Source organism: Delphinus delphis, chromosome 3 (assembly GCF_949987515.2).
Source record: "Delphinus delphis chromosome 3, mDelDel1.2, whole genome shotgun sequence".
Classification (NCBI taxonomy): Eukaryota; Metazoa; Chordata; class Mammalia; order Artiodactyla; family Delphinidae; genus Delphinus; species Delphinus delphis.
Genome location: NC_082685.1, coordinates 17,041,404 through 17,060,203, shown reverse-complemented (window position 1 = coordinate 17,060,203; position 18,800 = coordinate 17,041,404). Strand labels below are relative to the sequence as shown.

The window sequence follows — 18,800 nt, the reverse complement described above, 5'->3', positions numbered from 1 at the left end:
GTGGCCCTCTGGGACCATGGATGCAGTGGCATCCCTGCTGACCTCTGAATTGCCATTGGGGTTATTCTTCCCAACTTTGAAGGATAGCACATGTTCCCAGCCGGATAGCTGTATTGACCCATCCTATAGAAATCCCAGCTTCCATCATTTTGTCCCTTCCGTGTCTGATTTAAGTCATGGCTGGCAGGGTTTCTGCTGATATAAGATTCTCAAAAGCCTTGTTGATCTTCTTTACAATTCACAGGAGTCCAAGCTTTCAGACAAGAGCCTTCCACACAGCCTTCCTGGATAATTCCATCTCTAGTCCTGACTTTGCTGAGGTGGCTGATTGGATCCAGGACTCACACTCATAATCTCTTTACTGAATGATTTTCCAGCCACACCCTTGGTATTCTCTCTAGAACAGGCATTCTCATTTTTTTGCAATTTCAGTGGGCTGGAAAATTTCTAAATCCTCAACTTTTGGTTTCCGTTTGCTTAAATACTTCCTTCTTTGACATAACTCAGTTTTCTCTCACATTTTACCATAAGCAACAAGGAGCAATCAGTCTGCGTCTTCAATGCTTGGCTTACGAGTCGCCTCAGCTAAATATCCAAGTTCACTTGTAAGTTCTACCTTCCACAAAACTCTGGGACACGTTTCAGCCAAATTCTTTGCTGCTTATTAAAGGATTGCCTTTCTTCCAGTTTCCAATAACACATTTCTCATTTCCATCTGAGGCCTCACCAGAAGCACCTTTAGCATTAATATTTCTACCCATAATCTCTTCAAGGCAATCTAGATTTATCTAACATGCACTCAGAACTCTTCCAGTTGCGACCCATCACCCAGTTCCAAGGCTACTTCCATAATTTTAGGTATTTGTTACAGTAGCGACCCACTCCTGGTACCAAAATCTGAATGGCTTAACAACATAACAGTGGCTTTAAACATCAGAAAATTTTTTCCTCCCAGTCCTAGGAGTTGGAAGTCTGAGATCAAGGTGTGGGCAAGGCTGGTTTCCCTCGAGACCTCTCTCCTTGGCTTGTAGACGGCCATCTTCTCTCCATGTCCTCACATGGTCATCCCTCTGTGTGTGTATCTGTGTCCTAATATCCTCTCCTTACAAGAACACCAGTCATGTTGGGTTAGGTTCCACCTCAGTGACTTCCTTTTTCCTCAGTCACCTCTTTAAAGACCACATCCCCCAATACATCTACATTCTGTGGTCCTGGGGGTTAGGGCTCCAACATATGATTTCTGAGGGACACGATTCACCCCACAACAGGTTGTAACCAGGGTGGGCTCTGGTCAGCTATAACTTGTGAAGCTCACACTCTTCCTGGAGTTGGGATGGAGGAGAAGACTGCAGGTTGGAGGGCTTGGGGCATGGTTAGAAGGCCACAGCTAGAATCCATTAGGGTCTAGGAGACCTGAGCTAGGAGAGTGCAAGTCCAGTGGGGTAAGGAAAGGAATGTGCGAAGTGGATGAGGTGGGGCCTGGTGTGGGCAGGGAAGGCATGCAGTGAGCCCAGATGTGGGCAGTGCTTGGATTGACACTCTACCTGGGGTGGGGAGCACAACTGAGGGATGTCAGTGGGGCACTTGATGTCATGACTGGAAGATGCCTTCTGGGGGTTCTCCCAGGAGAGATGTACATTGCATTGTTGCATGTATGAGCTGGAGGAGCCTGGTTCGTACTCTGGGTGCAGACGAGGTCAGCGCTTAGACAGTATGAATGGGTATAGGTAGGACAGATGCGCTCTGAGAAGACAAGAGGCCTGGATGGAACCATTCCCCTGCCACCCTGCACCTCACTGGGAAAGATGCAAGATGATCACACTGTCATATGTGCATTGGTCTGTCTCTTCACATGTCCTCCACATTGCTGCTTCTGTTCTCATCCTGAATGTTCCGGTCATACGCCCAGTCCTTTTGAGGGGTTGATGGTTTCTGTCCATCTAACCCTCTGCAGCCCTACCTGCTCGGTTCATCCAAGATCTGAAGACCAAGGAGGCCACAGAAGGGGCCACTGCCATACTGCACTGTGAGCTGAGCAAGGAAGCCCCGGTGGAGTGGAGGAAGGGGCCCAAGGCCCTCAGAGCTGGGGACAGAGTGAGGCTGAGGCAGGACGGAGCCATGTGTGAGATGGAGATCTGTGGCCTGGTTGTGGCAGATGCTGGGGAGTACTCATGCGTGTGTGGGCAGGAGAAAACCTCAGCCATGCTCACCGTCAGGGGTAAAGACCCGTGTGGCCAAGCAGAGCTGTCTTTTGGTGTCCAATTATTGACTTCCTGGTTTCCCCCTGCACTCATCCCATCCACCCTCCTTGTCTCAGTGTCACCCTCTTCCTATAACTCCATGGAATTCCTTCCTCCTTCCTGGGCTGTTGTATGAACCATGAGAAACCAGCTCTGAGCTACTTCCTACCCCTCGTGTCACTGCAGGTTCTGTCCTGCTGTCCTGTTGGAGTCTGTTTTTTCCTCTGTCCTGTCATGTCTCCAAAGTTCTCCTGAGACTCTGATGTTCTGTGTTCATCTGACCCTGCCCAGCCCTACCTGCTGAGTTCATAGGAAGACTGAGAAGCAAGGAGGCCACAGAAGGGACCACGGCCACGCTGCACTGTGAGCTGAGCAAGGAAGCTGCTGTGGAGTGGAAGAAGGGACCTGAGACCCTCAGAGCTGGAGACAGAGTGAGCCTGAGGCAGGATGGAGCCGTGTGTGAGCTGGAGATCCGTGGTCTGACCGTGGAGGATGCTGGGGAGTACTCATGTGTGTGCGGGCAGGAGAGAACATCAGCCACACTCACCGTCAGGGGTAAAGACCACATGTGACCACGTGGACTGGCATTTGGTGGCTGCCCATCACCTCTCTGCTCTCAGTTTCCCTTTCTACTATTGTGTCTCACTATCCTTTTCCTTCCATAATTCTTTCATTGTCCCTGTCATGGTCCCTGTCTGTTGTGTGGCACATGTACAGGTTGGACCTTTAAATGTCATAGTCCACCGTGTGTACTGGGTACACCCATCAGGTGGTCAATGTCCAGTTGGGTTTTGTGTCCTGTATGTACTGTGCATGTCCTGATTCTTCTGTGTGTTCAAAGAGGGTGATAGTGTTTGTGTTTTCTGACCATCTCCAGGCCTGCCTGCCAAGTTCACAAAGGGTATGAAGAAGGAAGAGGCCATGGAAGGGGCCACAGCCACGCTGCGCTGTGAGCTGAACAAGGCAGCCCCTGTGGAGTGGAGGAAGGGTCCCGAGACCCTCAGAGCCAGGGACAGAGTGAGCCTGAGGCAGGACGGGGCCGTGTGTGAGCTGGAGATCCGTGACCTAGTTGTGGCAGATGCCGGGGAGTACTCGTGTGTGTGTGGTCAGGAGAAAACCTCATCCACACTCACTGTCAGGGGTAAAGACCCATGTGGCCAAGCAGAGCTGTGTTTTGTTGTCCAATTATTGACTTCATGGCATCACCCTGCACTTATCCTCCCTACCTTCCTTGTTTCAGTGCCACCCTCTTCCCATAACTCCACGGAATTCCTTCCTCCTTCTGGGCTGTTGTGTGAACCACGAGCAACCAGCATCTGAGCTACTTTCCACCCCTCATGTCACTGCACGTTCTGTCCTGTTTCCTGTTAGTGTCTGTGTCTTTTACTCCATCCAGGCATGTGCTGTTCCCCAGTAATCTCCGGAGAATCTGATGTTCCCCACACCGTCCAACCCTCTCTAGCCCTGCCCAGCAGATTCGTACAAACATGTGGGCTGAGGAGTCTGCGGAAGGTGTCACAGCCACACATTGAACGGACTGGGCCGAGGGAAGCCCCAGTCCACAGCGTGTGCTTGGCACACCCAGCACATTGCCCGTGTCCAGTTGTGTTTTGTGTCTTCTCTGTGATGTCCACGTCCTGTCTAATCTGTGCCTTTAGAGAGTGTTATAGTGTTTGTGTCTTTCTGACTTTCCCAGCCCTTCCCACCAAGTTCACAAAGGGTCTGAGGAAGGAGGAGGCCATAGAAGGGGCCACGGCCACACTGCACTGCGAGCTGAGCAAGGCAGCCCCTGTGGAGTGGAGGAAGGGGCCTGAGACCCTCAGAGCTGGAGACAGAGTGAGCCTGAGGCAGGATGGAGCCGTGTGTGAGCTGGAGATCCGTGGCCTGACCGTGGAGGATGCTGGGGAGTACTCGTGTGTGTGCGGGCAGGAGAGGACATCAGCCACGCTCACCGTCAGGGGTAAAGACCACATGTGACCACGTGGACTGGCATTTGGTGGCTCCCCATCCCCTCTCTGCTCTCAGTTTCCTTTTCTACTGTTGTGTCTCACTATCCTTTTCCTTCCATAATTCTTTTATTGTCCCTGTCATGGTCCCTGTCTGTTGTGTGGCACATGTACAGGTTGGACCTTTAAAAGTCACAGTCCACAGTGTGTACTGGGCACACCCATCAGGTGGTCAGTGTCCAGTTGGGTTTTGTGTCCCCTATGTACTGTGCACGTCCTAGTTCTTCTGTGTGTTCAGAGAGCGTGATAGTGTTTGTTTCTGACCATCTCCAGGCCTGCCTGCCAAGTTCACAAAGGGTCTGAGGAAGGAAGAGGCCATGGAAGGGGCCATGGTCATGCTGCACTGTGAACTGAGTAAGACAGCCCCCGTGGAATGGAGGAAGGGTCCCGAGACCCTCAGAGCTGGAGACAGAGTGAGCCTGAGGCAGGATGGAGCCGTGTGTGAGCTGGAGATCCATGGCCTGACTGTGGAGGATGCTGGGGAGTACTCGTGTGTGTGCGGGCAGGAGAAGACATCAGCCACGCTCACCGTCAGGGGTAAAGACCACATGTGACCACGTGGACTGGCATTTGGTGGCTGCCCATCACCTCTCTGCTCTCAGTTTCCTTTTCTACCCAGCTATCTCACTATCCTTTTCCTTCCATAATTCTTTTATTGTCCCTGTCGTGGTCCTTGTCTGTTGTGTGGCACATGTACAGGTTGGACCTGTAAAAGTCACAGTCCACAGTGTCTACTGGGCATACCCATCAGGTGGTCAGTGTCCAGTTGGGTTTTATGTCCTCTCTGTACTGTGCACATCCTGATTCTTCTGTGTGTTCAGAGAGTGTGATAGTGTTTGTTTCTGACCATCTCCAGGCCTGCCTGCCAAGTTCACAAAGGGTCTGAGGAAGGAAGAGGCCATGGAAGGGGCCATGGTCATGCTGCACTGTGAACTGAGTAAGACAGCCCCCGTGGAATGGAGGAAGGGTCCCGAGACCCTCAGAGCTGGAGACAGAGTGAGCCTGAGGCAGGATGGAGCCGTGTGTGAGCTGGAGATCCATGGCCTGACTGTGGAGGATGCTGGGGAGTACTCGTGTGTGTGCGGGCAGGAGAAGACATCAGCCACGCTCACCGTCAGGGGTAAAGACCACATGTGACCACGTGGACTGGCATTTGGTGGCTGCCCATCACCTCTCTGCTCTCAGTTTCCTTTTCTACCCAGCTATCTCACTATCCTTTTCCTTCCATAATTCTTTCATTGTCCCTGTCATGTTCCCTGTCTGCTGTGTGGCACATGTACAGGTTGGACCTTTAAATGTCATAGTCCACAGTGTGTACTGGGCACACCCAGCAGGTGGTCCATGTCCAGTTAGGTTTTGTATCTTCTATGAGCTATCCACGTCCTGTTTCTTCTGCGTGTTCAGAGAGCGTGATAGTGTTTGTGTGTTTCTGACCATCTCCAGGCCTGCCTGCCAAGTTCACAAAGGGTCTGAGGAAGGAAGAGGCCATGGAAGGGGCCACGGCCATGCTGCGCTGTGAGCTGAGCAAGGCAGCCCCTGTGGAGTGGAGGAAGGGGCCCGAGACCCTCAGAGCTGGAGACAGAGTGAGCCTGAGGCAGGATGGGGCCGTGTGTGAGCTGGAGATCCATGGCCTGGTTGTGGCAGATGCCGGGGAGTACTCATGCGTGTGTGGTCAGGAAAAAACCTCAGCCACGCTCACTATCAGGGGTAAAGACCCATGTGGCCCAACAGAGCTGTGTTTTGTTGTCCAATTATTGACTTCATGGCATCCCCCTGTACTCATCCCACCTACCCTCCTCACCTCAGTGCCACCCTCTTTCCATAACTCCACGGAATTCCTTCCCCCTCCCGGGCTGTTGTGTGAACCACGAGAAACCAGCATCTAAACTACTTTCTACCCCTTGTGTCACTGCAGGTTCTGTCCTATTATCCTGTAGGAGTATGTGTCTTTTCCTCTGTCCTGTCATGTGCTGCCTTTGAAGTTCTCCCATGACTCTGATGTCTGTGTCTGTCTGATCGTCCTCAGCTCTACCTACTGAGTTCATAAGAAGATTGAGTAGCAAGGAGGCCACAGAAGGCACCACGGCCACGCTGCACTGTGAGCTGAGCAAGGAAGCTGCTGTGGAGTGGAAGAAGGGACCTGAGAGCCTCAGAGCTGGAGACAGAGTGAGCCTGAGGCAGGATGGAGCCGTGTGTGAGCTGGAGATCCGTGGCCTGACCGTGGAGGATGCTGGGGAGTACTCGTGTGTGTGTGGGCAGGAGAAGACATCAGCCACGCTCACCGTCAGGGGTAAAGACCACATGTGACCACGTGGACTGGCATTTGGTGGCTGCCCATCACCTCTCTGCTCTCAGTTTCCTTTTCTACCCAGCTATCTCACTATCCTTTTCCTTCCATAATTCTTTTATTGTCCCTGTCATGGTCCCTGTCTGTTGTGTGGCACATGTACAGGTCGGACCTTTAAGAGTCATAGTCCACCGTGTGTACTGGGTACACCCATCAGGTGGTCAATGTCCAGTTGGGTTTTGTGTCCTGTATGTACTGTGCATGTCCTGATTCTTCTGTGTGTTCAAAGAAGGTGATAGTGTTTGTGTTTTCTGACCATCTCCAGGCCTGCCTGCCAAGTTCACAAAGGGTATGAAGAAGGAAGAGGCCATGGAAGGGGCCACAGCCACGCTGCGCTGTGAGCTGAACAAGGCAGCCCCTGTGGAGTGGAGGAAGGGTCCCGAGACCCTCAGAGCCAGGGACAGAGTGAGCCTGAGGCAGGACGGGGCCGTGTGTGAGCTGGAGATCCGTGACCTAGTTGTGGCAGATGCCGGGGAGTACTCGTGTGTGTGTGGTCAGGAGAAAACCTCATCCACACTCACTGTCAGGGGTAAAGACCCATGTGGCCAAGCAGAGCTGTGTTTTGTTGTCCAATTATTGACTTCATGGCATCACCCTGCACTTATCCTCCCTACCTTCCTTGTTTCAGTGCCACCCTCTTCCCATAACTCCACGGAATTCCTTCCTCCTTCTGGGCTGTTGTGTGAACCACGAGCAACCAGCATCTGAGCTACTTTCCACCCCTCATGTCACTGCACGTTCTGTCCTGTTTCCTGTTAGTGTCTGTGTCTTTTACTCCATCCAGGCATGTGCTGTTCCCCAGTAATCTCCGGAGAATCTGATGTTCCCCACACCGTCCAACCCTCTCTAGCCCTGCCCAGCAGATTCGTACAAACATGTGGGCTGAGGAGTCTGCGGAAGGTGTCACAGCCACACATTGAACGGACTGGGCCGAGGGAAGCCCCAGTCCACAGCGTGTGCTTGGCACACCCAGCACATTGCCCGTGTCCAGTTGTGTTTTGTGTCTTCTCTGTGATGTCCACGTCCTGTCTAATCTGTGCCTTTAGAGAGTGTTATAGTGTTTGTGTCTTTCTGACTTTCCCAGCCCTTCCCACCAAGTTCACAAAGGGTCTGAGGAAGGAGGAGGCCATAGAAGGGGCCACGGCCACACTGCACTGCGAGCTGAGCAAGGCAGCCCCTGTGGAGTGGAGGAAGGGGCCTGAGACCCTCAGAGCTGGAGACAGAGTGAGCCTGAGGCAGGATGGAGCCGTGTGTGAGCTGGAGATCCGTGGCCTGACCGTGGAGGATGCTGGGGAGTACTCGTGTGTGTGCGGGCAGGAGAGGACATCAGCCACGCTCACCGTCAGGGGTAAAGACCACATGTGACCACGTGGACTGGCATTTGGTGGCTCCCCATCCCCTCTCTGCTCTCAGTTTCCTTTTCTACTGTTGTGTCTCACTATCCTTTTCCTTCCATAATTCTTTTATTGTCCCTGTCATGGTCCCTGTCTGTTGTGTGGCACATGTACAGGTTGGACCTTTAAAAGTCACAGTCCACAGTGTGTACTGGGCACACCCATCAGGTGGTCAGTGTCCAGTTGGGTTTTGTGTCCCCTATGTACTGTGCACGTCCTAGTTCTTCTGTGTGTTCAGAGAGCGTGATAGTGTTTGTTTCTGACCATCTCCAGGCCTGCCTGCCAAGTTCACAAAGGGTCTGAGGAAGGAAGAGGCCATGGAAGGGGCCATGGTCATGCTGCACTGTGAACTGAGCAAGGCAGCCCCCGTGGAGTGGAGGAAGGGTCCCGAGACCCTCAGAGCCGGGGACAGAGTGAGCCTGAGGCAGGACGGGGCCGTATGTGAGCTGGAGATTCATGGCCTGGTTATGGCGGACGCCGGGGAGTACTCTTGTGTGTGCGGGCAGGAGAGGACCTCTGCCACGCTGACCATTAGGGGTAAAGATGGCCCTGTGGACTTACTTGGGAGCCTGTACTTGTGCCCTTGTCCCTTGTGCCCACACTGGCCCCCCATGAGTGCTTGCCTCCTCTGTGCCATGTGCAGTTTCTTTATGTCACCCTTGTACTCCCCCGTTAGAGCTCTGTTCAGTGTCCTTGTGTCTGCGTACTGATCTCCAGCCAAATGACCTCACGTGGCTTACGCTTGCCGTAGGGAAAGAACTCCCACCTTATTCCCCTCCTTCCACCCGTCATAATGCAGTCAACTCTCTCCTTATACCCCAAAGCCTCTAGTCAGGATCTGACAGTCATGGCCCCGCCCTAGGGGTCCAAGGAGATCCCCCTGCCCCCACCTTGATGACCTGGAGGGATACAGGCCTGTCTGTGGGCTTCCTGGGTGGAGATCAGCATGAGAATAGCCTGGGTCAGATCCAGAGCTCCTCTCATAGCCCCCAGTTCAGTCCCTCCTTCCCCTTAGAGTGGACCCAGGCCCATGACTCCACTTCTACCCACAGCCTTCAGGAGCCGGTGGCATTGGGTGCTTTGGGCAGGTTGGGCAGCTGGGGTGAAGCCACAGGCCACAACTGGCCTAGGCCCTGGGTGGGTCGGACTGGGTTTTGGGGTGCCAGTCTCCTGGCTGGGTGTCTGGGCACCAGCCTCGGGGCTGACCTTCTCTCTCCCCTCCACCCACTGACCCCCACCCCACAGCCCCACAGGTGGTGTTCAGGAAGCCACTGCAGAGCCTGCAGGCTGAGGAGGGCACCTCAGCCAGCCTGCGGTGTGAGCTGTCTGAGCCTAGCGCCGCTGTGGTCTGGAGTAAGGGTGGCCTGGAGCTGCAGGTTGACGAGCGCTGGGAGCCACAGCAGCGGGGCCACGTGGCGGAGCTGGTGTTTCGGGACTTGCGCCGGGAGGACACTGGAGAATACACCTGCACCTGCGGCTCCCAGGCCACCAGCGCCACCCTCACCGTCACAGGTGGGCCCCGAGGCTGGCCCCACGTACTGTGGGAGATTGTCAGGGCCGCACCTCCACCCTGGAGGTGACATGGGCTCACGCGTGCAACACGGGGCAGACCTGGCCTGAAGCTCTTTCCCCCGCTACCCCTCCGCCTTAGCTGCACGCCTTTGGGCCCCGCTGCCCTCATAGCTGCTCCTGCACCTGCCCTCATATTCTCCCTCACCCCTGTAGTTGCACCCGTGAGGTTCCTTCGGGAGCTGCAGGCCCAGGAGGTAGACGAGGGTGCAACGGCACACCTGCGCTGTGAACTGAGCCGGGCAGGTGCCAGCGTGGAGTGGCGCAAGGGCTACCTGCAGCTCTTGCCCTGTGCCAAGTACCAGATGGTGCTGGAGGGCACAGCCGCTGAGCTGCTGGTGCACGGTGCTGAGCAGGAGGATGCTGGCCCCTACACCTGCGACACAGGCCACGCACAGAGCACTGCCAGCCTCTCTGTCCGCGGTGAGCTTCCCAGGGCCCCTGGCCTCCCCCGGCCCCTCAGCCCCCATGGAGCTGGCAGGCGCCTTGAGGAGCAGCCCTAAGAGCCCCTCCCTGACCCCCCAGCCCCTAGGCCCACGTTTAAGACGGAGCTGCAGAGTGCAGAGCAGGAGGCGGGTGGTGTGGCCCGGCTGTGCTGCCAGCTGAATGACTCAGAGCCTGGGGCCCCCGTGCTGTGGCTCAAGGAGGGTGTGGAACTGCAAGGGAGTCCCAAGTATGAGATGCGACGCAAGGGGGCCACGTGTGAGCTGCTGATCCACGGACTTGAGGCCAAGGACACGGGCGAGTACACCTGCATGGTGGGCAGCCAGAAAACCTTGGCCTCCCTCACAGTCAAAGGTGAGCCCTCCCTGCCACACCCACTCCCCACATAGCTGCCTTGGGGGCACACCTGGCCCACCACGGTACCCCCTGTTGCCGGGTGCTGTTCTGGGGTGGCTGTAAGACCCCTGGGGTTACAAGCTTTCTCTGCACCACTCTGGAGCTGGCGCCCCTAGAAAAGAGCGTCGACGGTGAGGAAACCGTAGCCCTAAACACTGCCCTGCCTCCCGCCCCTGCCAGCAGGTGGGGCAGCCTGGCCTGGGCCACCCTCTGTGAGCTCCTGCCTGTCTGTCCTGAAGGTCTTGCCTCCCTGGTGTCCCAGCCAGGGCAGGGCTGGCCACAGGTGGGGGAAGGAACGAAAGCAGCCCACCACCCCACAGTCCCTTGCCCGCTTCCTCCAGACAGAGGTGCCCCCAGCCCAAGCTCTGTCCCCAGTAGCTCAGTGTCGTGGTAGGGAGCTGTGTTGTGAGCCAGCTGGGTGATGAATCTCACGTGGGGCAGATAGAGGCTGTGTGGCAGGAGAAGAGCACGAGAGTGCCTGGGAGGGCTTCCTGGAGGTGAGTTGGGGTGGGGGGCACGGGAGCTTGGCCCAGGTGCTCTGACCTGGCTGGTAAAGGCCCCCTTTGCCCACACTCCAGAGCCTGAGGTGACCATTGTGCGGGGCCTGGTTGACACCGAGGTGCAGGCCGACGGGGAAGCAGAGTTCAGCTGTGAAGTGTCGCGGGCTGGGTTCGGGGATGTGGAGTGGCGCCTCCAGGGCCTGCCACTGCAGAGCAGTGAGGTGACAGAAGTGGCCGTGCGGGGGGGCCGCACCCACACACTGCGGCTGAAGAGCGTGACTCCTGAGGATGCGGGCACTGTCTCCTTCCGCGTGGGCCTCCACACGTCCTCTGCCCAGCTCACCGTCACAGGTAGCCGGAGCTGGGCCTCGCTGCTCACTGCGCTTGGGGCCAGAACATCCAGGTCCTCCTTGGGCCAGGCCCTGTCAAGGGAGAGTGATAGATGACAAGGTTTCCTGCCTTGGAGGGTGGGGAACTGGTGGTGAATGAGTGATTCTGGGGTGACCCAAGATGTTGGGGTAGAGTGGTGCCCAGTGTGCTTGTCTTCGGGGATTGGGGCAGGGGTGCTGGGCAGACCCTGGGGACTGGGAGGTGCTCCTGATGGTGGGGGAGGGGCATCCCAGACACGGAGGCTGATGCCATGCCTCTACCCCACCCCCAACCCATGCAGCCCCTGAGGTGACCATCCTGGAGTCCCTGCAGGATGTGCAGCTCAGCGAGGGCCAGGACGCCCACTTCCAGTGCCGACTGTCAAGGGCCTTGGGCCAGGAGGCCCACTGGGCCCTGGGAGGGGTGCCCCTGCAGGCCAACGAGATGAACGACATCACGGTGGAGCATGGCACACTCCACTTGCTCACCCTGCACAAGGTGGTGTTCCCCAGACCTGCCTGTGCCCCGCAATGCATCCAGGGGCCTTCCCATCCGCCAGGGGTGGGAGAGGGAAGGTTTCAACTCCAGTGGAAATGGGCTGGGGACTTGCAAAGTAGAGGTGGTTGAAATGGCACTGCTGGGCTGATGCCCCCATCTCTGCTTCCACAGGTGACCCCTGAAGATGCCGGAACCATCAGTTTCCAAGTGGGCTCATGTCGCTCAGAGGCCCAGCTGAAGGTCACAGGTGGGCAGCCCCCTCCTACACCCAGCCTTCCTGCTTGTAGGTGTCCATGTTTCCCTACTCAAGGAACTGTTGGCAGGTGGTAAGGCCAGAAACCTGAGCCTTCCAGCAGTGATCTTGCTGTGGGGTGACAGTTTTCCACTCTTGACCACTAAAGCCACTGGAGGTGGGCTAGTGAAGATAAGCCTGAGAAATTCTGGTGTATGTTGGGTCCTTGTGTGGGATCAGTGCTGTGTGTAGGAGGGGAGATGGGGAGTCTGGCTGCTGGGGACCTGGGCACTGAGATGGAGGCAGGGCCTTCTGGACTTGTACCCTCCATATAGCTACTCCTTGTGATGCAGGTTTGTGTGCTCTTGTCCACATTTACACACACCTGCATACCTGACAGGCTCCCAGATGTTGATACAATAGCACACCTGTGACACGTGAGTGGTTTGGGGCATAGTGTACCTGAGCCCAGACAAGCGAATAGGATTTAAGGACCTTCAACTTGTTATACCTTGTCCCCAGAGTTAGTCATCTCTGGATACCTGGCCATGAGAGACCCTCCCTTGCTGTCCTACTCCTGGTTCTCATACTGGTCCTGTCCGTCTACCATCCACTGGCCATCAACCCATCCACCATTTACCCATCCATCTATGCATGCATGCATCCATCCACCCCTCTATTCCATCCATCCTTCGATCCATCCGTCCATCCATTTATTCAGCATCCATCCATTCATCCACCATCCATCGTCCATCCATCCATCCACCCACTATTATCTACCATCAATACATTTATCCATCCACCATCTATCCATCATTAATTCATCCGTCTATCCATCCATGGAGCCACCATCTCCCCATGCATCTAGCATCTACCCATCTGTCCACCATCTATTCACCATCAATCATCCATCTATCCACCATCCATCCATCTAACCATCATTCTACTACCATCCATCCCTATGTCCATCCATTCATCCATCTGTCCACCAATTACCCATTCATCCACCTATCAATCCGTTTATCCATCTACCATTCAGCCATCCAGCCAGCCATCATTTATCCATTATCTGTCCATCCATCCACCATCCATTCACCCATCTATCCACTCACCCATCCATCCACTCATCCATCCACTGTCTGTCCATCATATATTTACTATCTACCTCGAGAGGGGCCATTTGCAGCTCTCCCCTCAGTGAGTCCCCAGTCTGCTGGGGGAGTTGTACATGGAGACAGTGTGTCCTGAGTCCCAGGTGTCCCCACCTCGAGTCTTCATGTGGCCTGTGGGGCTGGGAAAGTCTCCAGAGTGCAGTGCCCTCAAGTTGAGTGATGGGAAGGGGCAGTATCCTGTGTGTCCTGAGCAGAGTCAGGCCAGGAGGGGCCTCATGTATTCATCAGAGTGGGTGTCTGTGAGAGGCAGCATGGAGCTCGGTTGGGTCTTGCAGATCCCACTGAGGGAAGTGCCTTGGCCCCTCTCAACCCGGTGTCCCCAGCTGGGGCAAACTGGCTCATGTACAGACAGCAGGTATGGCTTCAGGCAGAGAGCCATGAGCATGAGCTTGTGCAGATGGGTGGTTGGTGGGATACAGGGAAGCTTGGGAACTGTGCTGAAGATGGGAATGGGGAGCTGGTGGAGAAGGTTGGGGATACAGTTAGATGTGCGCTCTTGGGAGAACATGGAGGGGCTGGTGTGGGCCTGGGACTAGAGAGTTGATTGTGCATGCCTAGGAGGGACGTGGAGGGCTTCTGAGGGAGAGCCTGGCTGGGGTGGGTGTGCAGGCATCTGGGAAACCCCCTGGGCTCACGCCCTGCTGTGTTACAGGTCAGGGGAAATTGCCATTTTGCATTAGGGCCCCAGAATCTTAGGGCCAAAGGGACCTTAGGGGACATCTGGACAAATGGCCCTCTGGGGATGGGAGAAGCATCTGCTTCCATACTCCCAGGAAGGAAGGCTCACTTCCTGAGCAGACCCCCTCCATCTCAGAGAGGTGAACCCCATGACCTCTCTATCCCACACCAAACCCCATAAAGATGGCAGCCATGGGACTTGGGGCTTGTCAATTCTGCCTTCTGAAAAGGGTGAGATGCAGGTCATTGGTCTCCTTTGATGAAACCGAACATGTTCTGAAGGGGGCTGTGAGGTGCAGGGGGCCTGAGCTGGCTTTCCACAGGCTATGGGTGGTCTTCATGTCTCATTCTGTGAGCAAGGTGTGCCAGCTGGCCTGGGTAGATTTCTAGACCCCAGCCCCAGGCTGCCTTCAGCATGGTGGACTTCAGGGTGGCCCCACAGACCCAGGGTACCCCCAGCTCCCCTCCTTTCACCCTCTTGCACAGAGGCAGCACCGTGCCTGGTACGTGGCTTACAGAACGTGGACGTCTTTGCGGGGGAGGTGGCCACGTTCTCCTGTGAGGTGTCCCGTGCAGGTGGGCCGGAGGCCCACTGGTGGCTGGATGGGACCCTGCTGCAGGACGGCCCCCAGAGTGCCATCTCCGTGCGTGATGGGACCTTCCATTCTCTCACGCTCTCAGGCCTGGGGGTCGCTGACTCAGGCACCATCACCTTCCGTGCAGGGCCCTTGGTCTCCAGGGCCAAGTTGTTGGTCAAAGGTACCAGCCGATGGAACCCTGCCCTATGCTGGAGCTTCTGCCCCTGCTGCCCCTGCACGCTTCCTGCGGGCTCCCAGGGTGGGAATTCAGGGACTGGCCTCCAGCACGCAGACTGGGCATCTCTCCGTGTGTACCATGAGTGCGCACTGTGGGCAGGCTGCAGTCCCACCTGGGGGATGAGAAAGAAGGCCGGACTCAGCAGTGAAACTGGAGGCCGACCACATTCCCACCTGCTTATAGGGCCCTGGGCACGGCTGCCCACCTGGCCACCACTCTGCAGTTGCCCCTCCCTCAGTCACATACCCAGAGAGCAGCCTAGAGGTGAAGGCAGCTTTCCCAGCCCCGGGCATGGCCTGCACTGTCCTTGCTTGTAGCTGCTTCCTGTGCTGTTGGCTTGGTCAGGGTCTTGCACCTTTACTGGGAAAGAGCTAGTCCTTGGGGAGGGTAGTGGGCTTCCAGGGAACCCCCTCAGCCCCCCTCCCAGTGAGGGCACTGGGCACTTCTGGCACAGCAGCCCAGTGTGGCTTCGACTGGCATATTTGTCAACTGGCTTCCTCCGTGCTCTTGCAGAATAAATGTGGACATTGGCCCAGGTCAGAGGGACAAACCATTTGTTGATAGGATTTCAGCAGATGGGAGCCCTGAGGGGGTGGGCAACAAGGCCCCTGGAGAAGGGATAAGTCGGGCTGGGGGTGCCAAGTGCCCATCGGAGCTGTGGAGCCCGAACGGGCCCAAGGGCTTTCAGGAGTGGTTGTTGTGTCCTACTGGGGCAACATGCGCCCTGGGCTAGAGGAAGTGAGGGCTCAGGGGAAACAGTGGCTAGGAGAGGCCCAGTGGATGGAGACTGAGCCAACAGTCTGCTGTGGGCGGGGGTGTATGGGGGCAAGGTTTGCCCCACATGGAGGGCCCTGGGTCACCGGGGTGAGTCCCCCTTCTACCACAGCCCTGCTTTTGCTGGCCTCCGAGTCGCTGATGCTGACTGCAGAGGGTGGGTGGGCCGCAGTCACACTGCTCCAGCTGACGCGTGCCTGGCCTGTCGGCCGACAGATCCCACAGTGGAAGTGGTCAGTGCCATGCAGGACCTGGCAGTGGAGGAGGGTGGCCCGGCTGAACTCCTCTGCCAGTACTCACGGCCCGTGCAGGCCACGTGGACGAAGGACGAGCAGGAGGTGTGCGCTGATGGGCGCCGTGTCATCATAGAGCAGGACTGGACCGTGGCCAGGCTGTCCTTCAGGCCGGCCTTGCCCTGCGACAGCGGCATCTATACTTGTGAGGCCGCGGGCACCCGTGTGGTGGCCCTGCTGCAAGTGCAAGGTGAGGCCGTCTGGCGGGCAGCCCCAGGCCCAGCACAGCTATGGTGCAGCTCGCGTGGAGCCATAGTGGTGAAATGGCAGGCAGGGACAGCGTGCTAGAAAGATGGGACCCCAGTAAGCAGATTCTAGGCTCTGAGCCTACCCACCCAGACCCCTTCTCCTCCCCAGGCAGCCTGCAGGACAGCACAGCTAGAAAACACAAGGGCAGAGGCTGCTTGAAGAATCTGTATCCAGCACAGCCTGTCGGGGAGGCGTGGAGGTAGAGGCAGGCAGGGAGGCAGCTTCCAGGCACGCAGGTGGGTGGGCAGGCCTGGGACCTGTGTGGCCATAGACGGGGCTGTGTCCTAGAGCAGAGGAGGGCCACTGGTTGAGCTCCACGAATACTGAGCTCAGACCCCAGCTCTGCCCCTTCCCGGGCTGGTCACTCAGAGGACGCCCTGAACCCCACTTCCCTACCTGCAACACAGCCAGGATACCCTATGGGGGGCCAGGGAGGGGAGACAGTGGGCTGCAGCTCTGCAGGGGCGGAGGTGCCATTTGGCTGAAGCCACTCTCTAGTGGGGAAAACCTGAAATGTTCCCAGTGGTGAGTGAGCTGGCAGCTGGCAGGCAGTGGTCAAGGGGCCATCCAAGCTGGGAAGAGCAGGTGGGACCTGGTCTGGGCCACTGACCGCCTGAGGTCGCTCACACCCCATTCACACACTAGTTCAATAACAAGTTTTTAAACACTTTTTTTTTGGCCCCTGGGGGCACAGCAGTGAACAGACAAAACTCCCTTCAGGGGGTGACGTTCCTGTGGGAGCTGAAGGAAAATGTGAGAAGAGCTGTGGGGAGGGGCTGCAGTGTGGACCTGGACCTGAAGGAGGCAGTGGGGGTGGGGGCTTGTGGACATCTGGGGCAGAGCCTTCAGGCCTCAGGCAGGGAGTAGAGAACAAAATGCAGAGAAGCAGATGTGGCAGGAGGGAGGCCTCAGGGGCTCACCACTGCTGCTTTAATATCTGGGCTTTTATAGAAATAAAGCAGCCTTGATCCTTGGATAGCAGCTAAGGAGGGTGAACTCCAGCGCTGCCTGCAGGCCCAGCCTTCTCCCTGTCCCCGACCCATCTCATCGCGACCAAGAGCAGCTGCAGCGCTGATGGGACTGGTCGCAGCCGTCCAAGCACAGTGGAGATGTGGGATGAACTCCTAGGTCCCCGTTGGTTCTGTCAGTTCTGACCTAGGGAGGAAAGGAGCCAGGGTTATGGGGGGGGGAGTCTGGTCTGTGATGTGAGCAGACCAGGGCCAGGAGGGTGGCAAGGAGAGGGATGTGGATGGGCCCCGTTGGTCCTCTGCTCTGAGATGCCCTCCCCTCTTAACTCCTCGGGGACCCCTGTCCAGAGTGGGCACCCCTGCCTGAGGGGTGTGTGGACTCTGTGGATGAGCTAGGAGGGAGCATCAGGGCTTTGTGCTGGTTCCATTCGGGGTGCATACCGCAGACAGCAGCTGGAGCTGTGGACCTGGAGCTTCGGCCAGGCTGCCACCCCCTCGGTGACCGCAGTGGCTCCTAGCTGTCGTGTGGGTCAAGGCCAGACCTCCCCAGCATCCTGTACAGCCTTGGGTGATGTGGTGCTCCTTTCCTGCCTGCCCTCACCCCTGCCTATCGCCCCCCACCTTGTTTTACATCCTTTACCCCACTGGCCTGGCTCCCTGCTACCCCCCTGCCACGAATCCCTTTTCAGTCCCATCATGGTGTCCCCTCTTATTTCTTCCCTTGCCTGGACACCTCCCCTACCCATCCTCAGAGATCCACCTCATTCAGGAAGCCCCCGTGGACTTTGAAGCCCACTGGATCACCTTGGGTCCAGGTGGCCTGTCATGGGAATTGACTCTTGGAGGTGGCAAGCCCTTGGGGACCAGGCATTGAGCTGGATCTGGGGCTTGGCATGCCCAGGCCTGACATCATGGCTTCCATGAAAAATTCATAGCTGCTTATGACTGACCCCTGGGCTGTATGTACAAGAGAATTAGGTCAGGCTGAAAATTAGGGCAGAGGTCTGTCTGGTCTGAGTGAGTGAGGGGAGAGCCCGGCAGGTCTGCCAGCCTGGCTGGGGGAGGAAAGGAATGGAGCACTTTTCCAGAGCCCCATGCTGCAGCAAAGCGGAGAGGCCTAAACCTCCGTCTGGGTTTGAGCCCGGCTGTGGCTGCCAGTGAATTTTCAGTCTGTGAACGTTCGTGAGGCTTCTCACATGTGAGGTGGGGAGGACCCTCCTTCCCAGCCGCAGGGCTGGTGAGGGCATGGGGATGGGCAGGGCCTCGGGAAGTCCCTGTGTGGCTACTTCAGGTGGACACCCAGACGCCCCCCACCTGGCTGCATTCTCTTAGGCCCTTTGTCCTGAGGGGGGCTCTTCCACGTGACTCTTGGGGGTGCTGGGCTGGAGAAGCCCTGAGAACGCCCTGAGCCACCTTCTTTCTGCAGCCAAGAACACCGTGGTGAGAGGCCTGGAAAACGTGGAGGCACCTGAGGGCGGTGAGGCGCTGTTCGAGTGCCTCTTGTCCCAGCCGGAGGTGGCCGCCCACACCTGGCTGCTGGATGATGAGCCGGTGCGCACCTCTGAGAACGCCGAGGTGGTTTACTTTGAGAACGGCCTGCGGCACCTGCTGCTGCTCAAAAACCTGCGGCCTCGAGACAGCTGCCGGGTGACCTTCCTGGCGGGGGACGTGGTGACATCTGCCTTCCTCACAGTCCGGGGTTAGAGTGGTGGGGTCGGGAGGGTGGGCTGGGTCCAAGGGCGGAGGGTGGTTCTCTGCGATCCCTCCCACTGATACCCCACTGCAAGAGTGTGGGAGGGTGGGGATGTAGGGGGGCGGTCAGTCGCTGAGACCCCTCCCACGGGATCACCCACTG

At 57.0% G+C, this 18,800-nt stretch overlaps 1 protein-coding gene across 1 annotated transcript in view; it reads left to right on the top strand.

The window, feature by feature from the left end:
- The window catches only part of OBSCN (obscurin, cytoskeletal calmodulin and titin-interacting RhoGEF), a 175,887-nt gene that overhangs the window by 111,504 nt on the left and 45,583 nt on the right, over positions 1–18,800 (top strand). Inside the window, exons 47-64 of the mRNA XM_069540562.1 lie at positions 1,955–2,173; positions 2,532–2,795; positions 3,118–3,381; positions 3,937–4,200; positions 4,520–4,783; positions 5,103–5,366; positions 5,690–5,953; positions 6,273–6,536; positions 6,859–7,122; positions 7,678–7,941; positions 8,261–8,524; positions 9,233–9,499; positions 9,713–9,979; positions 10,082–10,354; positions 10,975–11,247; positions 11,567–11,763; positions 11,935–12,010; positions 18,372–18,644. Coding sequence (XP_069396663.1) covers positions 1,955–2,173; positions 2,532–2,795; positions 3,118–3,381; positions 3,937–4,200; positions 4,520–4,783; positions 5,103–5,366; positions 5,690–5,953; positions 6,273–6,536; positions 6,859–7,122; positions 7,678–7,941; positions 8,261–8,524; positions 9,233–9,499; positions 9,713–9,979; positions 10,082–10,354; positions 10,975–11,247; positions 11,567–11,763; positions 11,935–12,010; positions 18,372–18,644 — 4,485 coding nt within the window. The remainder of the gene's footprint in view (positions 1–1,954; positions 2,174–2,531; positions 2,796–3,117; positions 3,382–3,936; positions 4,201–4,519; positions 4,784–5,102; positions 5,367–5,689; positions 5,954–6,272; positions 6,537–6,858; positions 7,123–7,677; positions 7,942–8,260; positions 8,525–9,232; positions 9,500–9,712; positions 9,980–10,081; positions 10,355–10,974; positions 11,248–11,566; positions 11,764–11,934; positions 12,011–18,371; positions 18,645–18,800) is intronic.